Source organism: Myxine glutinosa, chromosome 5, assembly GCF_964187855.1.
Source record: "Myxine glutinosa chromosome 5, kmMyxGlut1.1, whole genome shotgun sequence".
Lineage (NCBI taxonomy): Eukaryota > Metazoa > Chordata > Myxini > Myxiniformes > Myxinidae > Myxine > Myxine glutinosa.
Genome location: NC_136265.1, coordinates 174,231,380 through 174,246,064, shown reverse-complemented (window position 1 = coordinate 174,246,064; position 14,685 = coordinate 174,231,380). Strand labels below are relative to the sequence as shown.

General features: G+C 43.0%; 2 protein-coding genes across 9 annotated transcripts in view; both read right to left on the bottom strand.

Moving 5' to 3' along the window:
- DTD1 (D-aminoacyl-tRNA deacylase 1) overlaps positions 1–14,685 on the bottom strand; it is a 903,613-nt gene that overhangs the window by 171,086 nt on the left and 717,842 nt on the right. The gene's annotated exons all lie outside the window — the stretch shown is intronic.
- BTBD7 (BTB domain containing 7) overlaps positions 1–14,685 on the bottom strand; it is a 643,025-nt gene that overhangs the window by 110,613 nt on the left and 517,727 nt on the right. For all 8 annotated transcript variants that reach the window (XM_078779099.1, XM_068115511.2, XM_078779100.1 and 5 more), the window contains one exon: positions 8,687–9,058. In XM_078779099.1, the coding sequence (XP_078635225.1) occupies positions 8,687–9,058 (372 nt within the window). The remainder of the gene's footprint in view (positions 1–8,686; positions 9,059–14,685) is intronic.

The following is a 14,685-nucleotide window of genomic DNA, read 5'->3' as shown; positions in this document are numbered from 1 at the left end:
CTCCTTCTCCCTCCTTTTGCTTTAAATATTTCCCTATTGATTCTTGTCTTTTTGCAATTGTTGTTTTCATGTTTTGTTATGCATTATGTTTGGCACTCTGTCAAAGCGCCTTTGGGCTTCATGAAAAGCGCTATACAAAATAAATGAATTATTATTATTATTATTTCTTCCCCAATAAGTAGAGATCTCCATGCATTATGATAAAAAGGAAGTTAAGCCAAATAAATAGTAACATTATTGCAATACTTAAACCCATCTCAAGTCAGGTGATGGTAAAACACACGAGGTCAAACCACAATACAGCGACACAATTTCAAAGTCAGTCAGTCTACTTTCCCACCCCCATCAAACAGGCATGTGTTGATGGACTTTCTCGTGGAAGAATGGTGCCGCATCCCTCCTGCAGAATTCCAGACGCTGGTGAACTCTATGCCATGGTGCAAACAGGTCGTACTGGCCACACATGGTGGCCTTACGCCCTATGAAGTGACTTTACATCGGCGTTTCCATTTTTGTGACTACCACACACACATATAATGGCACTCGGTAGGGCACATACCTCCACCAAGTTGAACAGTTCACTTTTTGTATCCCACTGATCGGCCACATCGGCATCCGGACCTTAACCACAATCGAATACCTTTTTTCTTGTCACCGAAACAATTATCCCACTAAGTTTCATCATAACTCGTTCCCGACGTTTTGAGACATCGTGCTATATCTCATTTTTGGCCCCATCTCTCAATAGTGAAGAATCAATTATTTAAGAAATTCTCGTAGCCAGATACGAATCCAGATGTTCACCAAAATCAAATCAATTCGTCCTCGTCACCCACCCAACCTGTCCACCAATGCTCATCCGAATCCGTCCATAATTTTTGAGATATCCTGCTCACAGACAGGCAGACAGACAGACAGACAGGGGTGAAACCATAACCTCCATCCATCTTCAGTGGCAGAAGTTACACAATATAATGCAGTTCATTAATATTTCAGGGTGCACAATAGACGATGAGGTTTCCATACCAAGTATGACAAAGGGCAGAAGTTAATTTAGAAAAGGAAGAAAAATGGGTTGGGTAGGGGAAAAAAGGGAGGGAAGTGGAATTAATTTGGAAAATATACTGAATGGGAAGAAGGTTGGTAAAAGACAGGAATAAGAAGATAAGTTAAGCGGATCAAGGAGTGTATGTATGAGAATATACAAGCCAAGGGTGTGGAATGTGAGTGAGTGAAAGGGGGTAGGTGGTTAGGTGGTGGGGGAAATGGGGAGAGGCGTAAGGAGGGGTGGGGTGGGGGGGGGAGGAAGGCGAAGGGGTAGGACATTGACAATCTTCATGCAAAATGCAGGGTACTCCAGGATGCAGTACCCTGGATGCACACAGCATCACGCAGAAAAATCAGCAGACGGTAATTAAATGGTTCTACTCACACAAGAACATTAAAGACCTCTCACAAAATTAAGATTTTAAAGTGGCCATGCATATGAAACATACCTAAACAGTCTTGCTGGATAATCAAAACTACCCACCCAGCTGGGATTTCAAAATAAGCAAAATAGGTATTTTGTGGGTCTATTCTCAGTAAAATGTTAGTTAGCACCGAGAGCCTTTATCCAGAATATCATGGAAGAGAGCCTCGCATTTTGTGAGCAAGATCTTCCAAGCAGTCCTGTGAGAGACATTGTGGAGTTTTAGGCCTTAAGGAGCATTCGTTTCTCTATCCACGGGATACCGAGCCTGACAGGCCAGAGTTAATTTAATCGCCCAAGAAGTGGTTGGGGCTCTTTGTGCGTTTCTAGCTTCACTCGGACGTGGCTTCAGCAGCTTCTGCTGCTGAACTTCCAAAGCTGAGCTCTATACATGAACCACGTTCCATCGCTAACCCAAACAGCTAATCCCTTTTGTCTGCCTTCCCACCGTTAAAGCCGTCTAGCCATGTTCACCTCCTCGTTTGCCCCAGTAGAGTTGAGGATACTACTTGTTAACCCCATGGATTTATTTATTTCGCTCTGGCAAGGGGGGAATTTATTTAATAATACTACAGCATTTTGTGCGAGCATCCCAGTATGTGGCCGTGTGCATATATATTATGTATGCAGAGGGAAAGAGCTTTAAAAATGAGAAAGATAAATCGAGGAAATGAAACAAAGGAGGTGTGCGAGGGAGCAACCTGAGATAGGCCATCGAGAGAAGGGTGCAGAAATGACATGTACTGGGCGTGCTTACCCACATCGCTTCGCTGACAGGTTTAATCAAAGGACGGCAAGCTGAACTTCACAAACATATTGCATGTCTCTCTGAGAGTCTCAATGGGGATCTAAATGAAATGTAACATGAAAAAAGGATCTTTTATAACAGTTAGTAGTAGTAGTGGTAGTAGTAATTGTTGTTGTTGTTGCTGCTGCTGCTGCTGCTGTGTCGCTGTGGTTGGTGGTTTTTGTGTGCTCCTTCCGTGTCCGTTACGCGTTATTCTAAGGGTCCCTGCTGTCATAGCGCTGAAATCGCTGCATTAAAGCTCCGGATGCTGCTTCTTACTTTTCCATTGGGGAAAGGAGGGCATTTAAAATGGGCACCTTTATGATTGAACGTACAATATTTCTTCAAAGTAAATCGATTTTATTAGCTTTCCAATGGTACCATTTTTATTATTTTATGACTGCGGGGACCTTTCATAATAAAGTGTGATGGACGGACCTGTCTAGACTTGTCCATTGTCTCCAAATAGCCAACATTGCATTCCATGTAAAAGAACATTAATGTGTCAATGTAGTTGTGAAAGGACATTAATGTGTCAATGTAGTTGTAGTCCCTTCATTGACAATGTCTCTTACTCAGGACAGACTACATCAATCATGGGCTGGCACGATGGCGTACATGTACGCACACTCATCTATAAGCTGTCTCGCCTGGGTTTGAATCCCGACCCAGCTATAAACTGTCATCCCGGTGTTTCGTAGGCAGGGCAATTCATCAATGTGCGTGCCGCCCTTCAGATGGACGTTAAACTGGCGTCCCATCTGCCAGCATTCATTGGTCGATGTTAAAGAACCAAGGTGTCCTTTGCGAGGAGTAGGTGAGCTATCACTGGCAAAAATAACAAATTTCTGCCCTAATCAGCAAAGGGTACTACATCAGCGGCACAGCCATGCCCTCTGCCAATGATGCTACCCTGCAGCCTTGTGCTGCATACGAATGAAGAAGAACATCAATCATTCAGATACATCTACAACACAGTACACACACACACTTATATTGGTAATATATGAGAAAGGAAGGGGTGGGGGATCGAAATAAGACATCTCATTGAAAAAATAGGGCATTTCAAAATGAGAATTTAGTCATATAGCACGACCACAAGTGGTGAACCTGCAATCAATAAATGATCTTCTTACCTTCGCACCACCATGTTTAAAAACGGCTTTACTGAGGGTCCACTGCTGTACGTCTTACTTGCACAAATCATTCGGAATGATGATTGGTGTTTGGCAAACTTGGTCCTGGAATCAAAAAGCTGGCTGGTTTTAACAGAAAGATTTAATAGACATCATTCAGAAATTAAAAAGTACCATACTCCTGACAGAGCATCTACGCTGCCGAAGCAATTCCTGGGAAACGGTTACGCTGGCTGGTTTGGCGCTGCCTCCACAGAAGTCAGTCAAGGCAGGAATTGGGAATGTGAGGACCATGGCGGTAACTCGCATACTCTTTGTGAAAGGCATTGTTGGATTTTTAAGGTCACCAACGACCAGCGTTGGCAGACGGTCACCTGACACAATGTCCATCCAATGTACACTTTCATGTATCGCCTTGAATATAAAACACCAGGGTGACAGGTCCAAAGCTGGGACAGGATTCAAACAGCAAGTGAGCATTCCTGTAGGCTATCCTGCCAGGCCATTAAGACATAAAGAAGAAGAAGAAAAAAAAAATCTTCCTTCTTCAGTATGACCACAAAATAATTATAGCAATGACAAGCTGGGTTAAAAGGTTAAAGCCAAAATCTAAGCGCAAGGAAAGCAATTTACAAGTCGACGGCACGGGAGGCCATCAGATCCGGGCTGCTAAAGGCGAGTGTGGGTTAACGCTGGGTCAGAGGTCAGCCGCCAGCCCGAACAACACATACCTGGCCGTTAGCAGACTGCCCGACGAGACTAACGAGCAGTGCCAGATGGTGCCGGCAGTGCCAAGTGAACAGCCGAAAGTTCCCGCAACATCCGGCACGAGCGCGTATCGTGGGGCCAGTTTGGAGTGAGCACTCGGCTTGGCCGGTGAGCTATGTAAAATGGGAGATGGAACTGTGCAACGCATTGTTAGCAGGACTGCTGCCCAACTACAGATGGGTCAGAATTTTGAACGAGGTACATTTGGGCCTCCCAGGGGTCAAATTTTTTTTTTTGGAATAGCTAAAAATCACCTTGATATCCTTAAAGCCCTAAGCCTGGGCTATCAAACGCAGCCAAACTGACACCGATCGGCCCAGAGGTTCCGTTTTTATTCATGGGCAAAGTTTCCCTTCCTTGTTAGCATAACGTAAGAGACCAAAACAAGATATATGAATTCCTTCCTCTTCTTCCCGAAGATGCTGTTTCGGCTAGTTTTGCGTACTTAACGCACCAGGAGCGTCCCGATCTTTTGAAATGGCATATAATTCAAGCTAATGTGATGGTCTGATGGTATATTTCACTTCGATATGCACTTACCTGGCTTACAGGGAGCATGACGTGCGTAGCGTAAGAGACCGTTATGGTTTCTAAATTCACACTCAAGCTTGTTGTGTCTCAGAGAAACAAAGGAGGTCAATGATTTTTACAGAGTTAATACATACGTATAAGTGCTGTTTGTTGCGCCCTAAACAAGAACTATGGAACACCCTGATGTGTGTAAAACAGGGCTTATATAAATATCTCTTACGTTACGGTTCATCTGCTTCATCCTATATGAGGAGGAGCTGTGACTCAGGAACTGACATGAGTAACACAAAAACACATTCAGTAGAGTAGTTATATAGATCTACTTTTATTCCAGCTGTGAAAAGTACCTGAAAAAGGCTTTTATAATGAATGCATGGCTTTGAAGGGTAACGAAATACTTTTTAAAATGCCCTTTTTCACCATTTTTTGAGGTTCAGAGGCTTATAACATGTAGATAATTGATAACAAGTATATAACACTATACATTTTCTGAAAGACGTGATTGTGTTCTACAAGACGACACCTAAATGTACTAATTCAGAACATTTGGGACAAAGTTATATAGGTTTAAAGCAATCAATGTGTGTTTTTTGGGATTTGTACCTCGTTCAAAATTCTGACACAGATATCAATGCAAGTGCTAAAAGAAGGTAAAATGACTGTTCGACACAAGTCAAAAGAATATTAAATTTCCATATAAAAGCAGAAAAGGATAGTTCAAGTATTTGTTTCTACTCTCTGACACAACTGAAAGCAGGAGTTTGCAAAGAAGAAAGGAAAAGAAAAAAAGAAAAGAAGAAAATCTTATTCTTCTTTATTTAATAGCTGGGTCGGGATTCAAACTCAGCCTAGACATCTTAGAGACGAGTGTGCATACCTCCAGGGCCAAGGCCATCCGGTCAGCCCAAATAAAAGAAGAAAATACAATTTTTTAAAGGGTCAACAAAAAGTCCTCGCCTCTCGGGGGTGTGAGACTAGAATAAAATCTAATTCTAAAAACACAATAACTTCCAAACAAAGTCATAAATCCAAAGCATCATCCTTTACCGGCAATTTCAGTTCCAGTAATCGAGGCGGGACTGACCTTCAGCATGCCACACCGTCATATATCTGTGCTCACCATGCCGTGTTCCATCAAATAGAGCGAGATACAAGGAACATACAGACATGGAATGGGAACGAATAAAATTCATGCCATGCCATTTGGAAATGGGACAGTACACCATTCTTCACCAATCGCGGTGGGAGGTCAATGCATGAATCAATGAATCATGAAGAGTGGACATTAAAAGGATAATTCCCGAGACACTGAGAATCCACAGACCGTGAAGCTGTTGCAGCAGCATGCTACGTGGATTAGTGTGCCAAGAATCTTCCCGGTAAACAGAGGAATCAAATCTGCCTGAATATGTTTTTTCGCTGCTCGCATTTATGCAGCAATGGGGGTAATGTCTCATCTACACTCCCTCCTTTATGAATGCAATTGTGGTGTGACTGTGTCCAGGAAAACTCAAGGCCAAGTCTTAAGGCCAGGCCAAGATAATGCCTTTCTAATTGTGCTTGGTAAGGAGCTGAGTATCAACAGTTCCATTTCTAAGGAGCTAAACTCGTTATTATCATCATTATCTAGGCTGTATGTATGATCCCATGATCTTCTGTATCCCAAATAGTTCGAGCAATCTACCAAAGGCAGCATATGATGTAACCTGGTGGTGTGCTCGGCATGAGATAGAAAGCAGCAAAAAGGACATGGGTTCTGATAACATACCGACGTCCCTGTTCTCTTCTGTTGTTGTGCTTGTGTACTTCCCTCTCTCCCCCTCTCGTCTCCCGCTCCCTTCATTGCATGTTTTATGTGTCTGTGCATCTTTTCATGTTGGAATGCGTTAGCTCTTACAGGAGTCTTGATTCTGTATAAAAAAACTGCCCTGTAGTAAACACTGCAAGGCGACACGGATGACCAAACGAGCTTTACTCCAAGGCGTTCAATCCAAAAATTACGGTATTCTTTACACGCGAGGGAAAGGAGGATGACGAACTTACCTGGACGGCTTCCACCCGATGTCTTCGAGCAGGCGATAATCACTCAAACCGGCACAGAATGCAAATGCAACAATAAAAGGGTTTAATAAAAAATAATGCAGGACAATGAAAAGGTAACACTAAATTCCTAAATTGAGGGAACCTCCATACAGACTCGATTACAGACAAAGGGGAAAAATAACTGGAAAATAAATGTGTTATTTTTGTGGGCACTTAACTCCGAGCTGCTCTTGAACATCGTCAGGAATTGTCCCGGATCGTCACAGGCCTCCACGTCCCTGCGCGGGAAGCCACAGGCTGCACTGCCCGTGGGTGGGAACTAGGCCTCGCTGCGCAGTCCGCTTACTCCTGGCTCCGTGCGCGAAGCGAACAGGCCGCGCCCGCTCGGTCGCTCCAGCCGCGCTCGTCCTCACGATCTCGTTCACCAACACCGACGTGCCAAGGAAAAGCAAATGCGGCCGTGCCTTCAATCCGAACTCCGCGCAAACAGAGCACTACAAAATGTTCATGTGCTCGTCAATGAATTCCACACTCGCAGGAGGGCGATAATCTCCGACCGCTTGCAGTGAAATCCCGAAACGGAGCGAGATATGAAATTGTGACCGTTCACCACCAAAGCCAGAACATGCGAGGAAGTCAAGAGCCTCGACCGTTCTATATCAAAGTCCGGACCCTAGAGACAAAATGTCTGCCCTCCAACTCCTTTGTACTCAAGGCTCTGACGTCATCCCATGACGTCTCCATCTCCGTTCCTATCAGCGAGTGCCGTCTTAGCAGTCCTTGCTTGAACCAAATTCCAGACCAATCACTGCTATTCGGGGCGTGGCCTCCCGGACCTGCCTGCTTGTGTTGCGAGGTGACGGCTGTCCCTGTTCCGGTCGCTTTTTATTTAGTGTTATAAATGTGCGATTTCTGTCTAGGTGTGTGTGCTGCTGATGTCATAATCATAAGGAACAGAAGAAAAATAACAGAGGCCATTAAATACAGGGGATTCATTACCCATAATCCCTAACTAATTAACATAACCCCACCCCTCGTGATGGGAACGAAGATACGCGCTTGCACGACATACGGTCTACCGGATCCCTACTTATGATACATGGGGTTTCTTCTTCTTCACGACAGTCGGAGCACACGACTTATGCAATTCTACCAGGACTAAGGTAATCACTGCCTACTCCCTACAAATGTAACAATACTTTTCATCTACCATATAAAACACAATGTCAGTTTGTGTGTTTGTCTGTCACCCTTCATAAGGGTAGATTTTAAAGGTCAATCTTTCAACACCAATGTGTGTTCACTATGGTCTATTTGTGAGGATAAAACAAACTCGAAAAACATTTTCCATAAAAGAGTAATTATGTTTCTTCTATTGGAATTGTAGATGGTGGCTTGCAAAACGAGCCTCAAGGGTGTACAGAAACGTTTAAAAAAAATAAATAATAATAATACAAGGTGCAGGGAGGTGAAATTTGCTGCACATGATGTGCAACGCACGTAGAGTAAAACGAGTGTTCATTTACATCCATAGGATGTCTAATAAAGAAGATATAAGTACACCTGAAACGAGGCCGAGGCTTCAGCCTTTGGCACGCTCACGAGGCTGAATAAACTGTTCCAACCCATCATTTTTGACGGGATTTTTACTTGTTTCATCATAATGCACTCTTCCTTCAAGCAATTTCTTTGTCGTACCATTCAAAAAGATCAAATCATGGTGTGCTGCTACCCTTGCCAAATTGAAAGGTCTTGTCCTAATCTATGGAATGATGCACTGCATCAGAAGAACAGCAACAGCCCTGGAACTTAGGCAAACCATCAGCCATGTGCTACATTTGTGTGATGGATCAATAAGCACAACCCATGGGAAGAAGAAGATACATGCTAATGGCCTTCATAAAAATTAGGGACAAGATCAAACATTGCATTGGTCATAGAAACACCCACCGTATACTCGAGGTCAGAGGAGAAGCAGAGAACAGCATCGTAGTAGTAACCACTCTCAAGCAACACCAGCAAGTCTGTCGCAAGTGCATTTGGTGTTCCAAACTCAGCGCTGAGCCACGAGAGCACCCCATTATCACCATCCAGCAGGGAGCCCTTTGTGCCACAGCCGGGCTGCTCCTCTGGAACAAACTCGCCTGTGTAGAGGAACCACAGGAGTGATGAAAAAGAGGGTAGGTCCACGCCTGGGGGTCCAAGGCTCAGCCGCAACTCCGCGCCATACCCTAGCGCTGGTGTGCCGGGAAGGCTGAGCCGGGTACGAAAGTAGGGACAACGTGCCGCCAGAATAGCACGGTGCACAGGGAAGCACGTGTCCTGTTGCACAGTTATGCACACAATCGCAAACGTGAGTAAACCGCACAAGTTATCAATATCAGCTTCCAACACCCACAAACACGACACACCCTATTGTATGGATGTTGCATCGAATGCAACTTGCCTACTGTTTTCTAATTGCAACATTCATGATATTGATGCAGTAAAAGCTGGTATGTATACATGATGTGACTTTGTATGCAATGTGGCTGTCATTGTGGATAAGCAAATATTTCAGTGAGAATGTGCAAAGTTAATTCAATGTCCTTATCAGTTTATGCTTTTCGATGGTTCCCCAGGGCTGACAGGATGGCCAAGACCATGGGTTCCCAATCAGTGGGCCTTGGCCCACTGGTGGGCCACAGCACGTTTTCCAGATGGGCCACAGAGACTGCCCAATATTTGCCCAAACAATATAATATTTTCACGCACAAGGCCTAAAACAAGAGCTCAATTCTGTGTGTGTTGGTGGTGGTGGTCAGTGGTGGTAGCCACCCACTATTCCCCGGATTTTTTTTAGGCTCGTTTTTTTCCATTTTACCTTCTTTTTTTCCCCCCAGAAACCCTTCTGAAATGACAAAACAAGGATATGATAAGCAATGCATAAAGTTTGGATTCACATCCTTACATGATCGTGGAGAATTAAAGGGACAATGCGACCTGTGCCAGAAAGTTCTCAGAAATCAATCTTTGCGGCCATCAAAGTTGAAGCTCAATTTGGAGAAGATTCATCCACATCATCAACATCAACAACAACAAGCTTAACTGTGATAAATCTGAAATAATCATCATTGGCCCAAAAACGCTCACAAAATCCACTCATAACTTTGCCCTCAACATCGACGGTATCCCAGTATCCACCTCCCCTCACATCCGGAATTTTGGCGTCATCTTTGACCAAACCCTCTCCTTCGACAAATACACTAAACAGATCACAAAGTCAGCCTTCTTTCACCTGAAAAACATTGCCCGTCTCCGCTCATCCCTCTCCTCCATGGCTGCAGAAACCCTCATCCACGCCTTCATCACCTCCCGTCTGGACTACTGCAATAGCCTCCTCTATGGTTCACCCTAAAAAATCACCAATAAACTCCAATACATTCAGAACTCCGCTGCCCGTCTACTCACCCATTCCCGGACCCGTGACCACATCACCCCCGTCCTTTACAAGCTTCACTGGCTCCCCATCCCCCAGAGAATCCAGTACAAAATCCTCCTCTTGACATACAAAGCCCTCCATAACCTGGCCCCGTCCTACCTGGCTGACCTCCTCTCCAAACACACTCCCACCCGCAACCTCCGCTCTGCTGGTACCAACCTCCTGACCCCCCCCCCCCCCCCCATCCGGACCAAATTAATATCCTGGCGGGACAGGGCCTTCTCCATCGCTGCTCCCACCCTCTGGAACTCACTACCTCACACCATCTGAGACTCCTCCTCACTCACCACATTCAAAACATCACTAAAGACCCACCTGTTCAACACTGCATTCAACATTCAACCCACAGCATTTAACCCCTGACTATCTCTTCTCCTTCTCCCTCCTTTTGCTTTAAATATTTCCCTATTGATTCTTGTCTTTTTGCAATTGTTGTTTTCATGTATTGTTATGCATTATGTTTTGCACTCTGTCAAAGCGCCTTTGGGCTTCTTGAAAAGCGCTATACAAAATAAATGAATTATTATTATTATAAGGATGTGAACTTATTCAAGCGAATGGAAAAGAATGTGAAGCGCCAGCGCTTGGATCAAAGTGGAACATTATTTCAGCAAAACAAGCGTCTTACGGAGGCTTCTTATGCCGCCAGCCTCCTCATTGTGCAACAGAAGAAACCTCACTCAGTCGGAGAGACTCTGATCAAGCCATGTGCTCTGAAGATGGCTAGGATTTTGCTTGGAGAAGAAGCTGAAAAAAAGTTCAACAAAACTCCTCTGTCAAATAATACGGTTCAAAGGAGGATTGCTGACTTGTCTAGCGACATAAAAGAACAGGTGATTGTTGAAATCAAAGACGCTGCATTTGGATTGTTCTCAATTTAGTTGGATGAATCCACAGATGTTTCATCCTGTTCCCAGCTTCTTGCCTTCGTTCGGTATGTGAATGGTGATTCCATCAAGGAAGAATTCTTATTCTGCCGTTCTCTCGGAAGAAATACCAGAGCTGTGGATGTGAAGGAAAAAGTAACAGTTATTTGACCATGAGGAACTGAACTGGCACAATATGTGTGGAGTGTGCAACGATGGTGCCCCAGCTATGCTCGGAGCAAAAAGTGGCTTCCAAGCGCTTGTTCGAAATCTATCTCCAGGCATCATGTCTGTTCATTGTCTGATTCATTGGCAAGCTCTTGCTTCAAAAACCCTTCCATCTCATCTTCAGGATGTTCTTGAACAAGTCATCAAAATTGTGAACGACGTGAAAAGCAGTGCTTTGAATTCCCGACTGTTCAAGCAATTGTGCACAGAAATGGATTCAGAGCATTAGAACCTGCTTTACTACACCAAGGTGCGTTGGCTATCAAAAGGAAATGTTGTGGCACGAGTGTTTGAACTCAGAGAAGAGATGCGGAGTTTCCTACAGATGTAAGAAAAGCACAAACCTGAAGCTTCCTTCAATGAAAAGCTGTGGGTCTTTCGCCTTGCATACCTTGTGGATATTTTTGATCAACTGAACAGACTGAATCGAAAGCTGCAAGGAAAGGGAACAACTATCATTCAGCTCATTGACACTCTCAGTGCATTTATACAGAAGCTTGAAAACTGGAAACGAAAGGCTGAGGAAGGGAACTTTACCATTAGTCAGGTTCACTATGTTAACAAATATAATTTCGTTCAAAATTTTGATAGATTAGCAAAACTATACATTTTTGGAATATTCAGAGCATGAGGAATCCAAAAATTAATGTTTACATTTGCGTAGACACCTTTGCGAAAATGACACTCAGGACAGTGATGAAGATAGTCAGGTTCAGTATGTTAACAAATATAATTTCTTTCAAAATTTTGGGATTAGCAAACCTGTACATTTTTGGAATCTTCAGAGCATGGAGAATCTGAAAATCAATGTTGGCATTTGCACAGACACCTGCATGGCCGCCATTTTGGATTTTGAAAATGGCCGCCATAAAATACATATTTTGCACGATCTCGGCTTCTAGTCAACCTAGAGACTTAATTAAATATGCTAATCCTATGTTTTCTGGGTCAAGGAATCCAATAAAGGCCTCAAAATAGTGCTCAGGATTATAGAAAAGCAACAAACAAAGGTGATTGAAAACCATTGTCTTTATATTTGTGATATAACTGTATTACATAATACATGATATTGCAAGTCCTTTGAAGTTATAGGTTGTTATAGGAAGTTATAGGTAGTATCAGATTGAACTATAAGTCCTATACACAGGATCTACGAGGTCTATACCGTTCAGGAATATGCTTTTACAGATCTTCATCACTGTCCTGAGTGTCATTTTCGCAAAGGTGTCTACGCAAATGTAAACATTAATTTTTGGATTCCTCATGCTCTGAATATTCCAAAAATGTATAGTTTTGCTAATCTACCAAAATTTTGAACGAAAAAACATAGTGAACCTGACTACATGTTCGAATCTCTTTCAGAAGTCACTATTAATGAGCCGTTGGATCCTGGCGTTGCAAAGGATGTTGTGACACACCTCAGCTGTCTTCGAGAATAATTTCTGCAGTATTTCCAGAAATTGGGAGAGAAGGACTGGCGCTCATGAGGAATTCTTTTCTTGTTAAAGTCAGTGACATCCAGGATGACCTGCAAGATGAACTGATTGAATTTCAAAATGATTCTGGATGCAGAGATGTCTTTGAAGCTTCCTCTATCTCTGAGTTTTGGCCAAAATGATGGGAAGCTACCCCAACATTGAAAAGGAATGCCTTCGGAAACTCCTGCCCTTTGCAACAACTTATCTTAGTGAATCAGGCTTCTCAACGTTGCAGCTGAAGACAAAGGCTCGGAACCACCTTGAATGTGAGGCAGACCTGAGATGTATGCTTTCTACAACAGAACCACGGATTTGGAAATTGGTGCAGAAAATTCAGGAGAACAACTCTCATTAAAGTAGCTTTAGGTTAAACTGGTTTGAGTTTTTTTTCAATTGGCAGATACTGCAATGTTTTGTGTTACAGCCCACAAGCAAAGCACCTTGGAGATGAGTTTTCAAATATTTTTTATTTTCCTGGTTATTATTGCAATGTGTTAATAGAGTTTCATTTCTTAATTTAAAATAAATATTTGTTTGTTATGGAAAAGCCTTGAAGTCTGAAGTGTTCATTTGCCTTTTCAATTGATTTTCTTGATGTTCTGTTCTAAACATTTCTCGCAAGACCCTTTGTCACATATAAATTTGCTTTACTTCACTCGCTTTAATTCATTTCACAAAGAAATTGTTCAAATGAGAAATATTGTTCCATTAGATACTCTAAAAGTCTAAATTGAATCAAGTTGTGGTTCTTATTGACATTTCTTTGGTTTCAAAAAATTGCTATGATCCCCACTGGGCCATGACATGTCAGGTAAAAAGCCAGTTGGGCCACATCATGAAAAAAAGTTGGGAAACACTGGCCTAGAGGTAAGCATACTCGTTTCAAAGCTGTCTAGCCTGGGTTAGAATCCCGAACCAGCTATAAACTGTCATCCTGGTGTTTCACAGGCGGGGTGATTCATCAATGTGTGTGTCGTCCCTTGGATGGACGGTGTCCTTTGCAAAGAGTAGGTGAGCCATCGCCAGCACCCTGAAAAAAAATGACAAATTCCTGCCCTAACCAGCAGATGGCATTACATCAGCAGCACAGCAACACCCTCAGCCAATGATGCAACCCCACAGCCTTGTGCTGCATACGAACGAACTAATGGTTCTCTCATCAAATGTTTAGATGCAAAAAGCAAATCCAAAGCTAAAATAGTTTGATTAACTGAAACAGATTTGCATACTATAGCTTGCCTGGGGAAATACATTAGATACGATGGTTGTTCCATTGTTGGGTATCAAAGCAGTCTCAAATGTTGTCATCGTCGTGCGTGCTCGACTTCCGCCTCTGCTAGCGAGGTAGTGTTCTTCCAAGCTCTCCACATCATCAAAGTTAAGTATTTTTCCCGTTTGTGTTTTTTTGTCAAAACTGTACTGTTTATTTTACTGTGTATGTGTCTACTGTATGTTTCCAGTAAGATCACGGTCGATCATAGTCGTTTTGTTCGTGCCGTGTTTAGGGCCTGGTTCCTTGTCTCCTCGGCGGTTGTTTGTTGTCTATTTACTTAAGTTCTCTCACTGTATTGCTTTTTTGTTTGTCTTTCTTTTCATCCCATACTTCCCCCAAACATCTTACCCTTTGTTTAAAGTCTTAATTAAAAAAAAAAAAAAAAAAAAAATCGTAATAATAATTTCCTTCTCTCCTCGTGGCTTCCCATTCCCCGATCGGAACCATGCGTTTCGCCCCACCCGTTTTCTCTCCTTCCTTCATATCTCAATCCTCTCCAGCCGATACCTTTCCAATTCTAGTTTTCACCATACTCCGTCAACCTTTCTCCTTCTTCCTCAGATCCACTTTCACCTAACCTTCAAACAAAAATATATTTATATTAACGAAGAATTTAAAAAGTA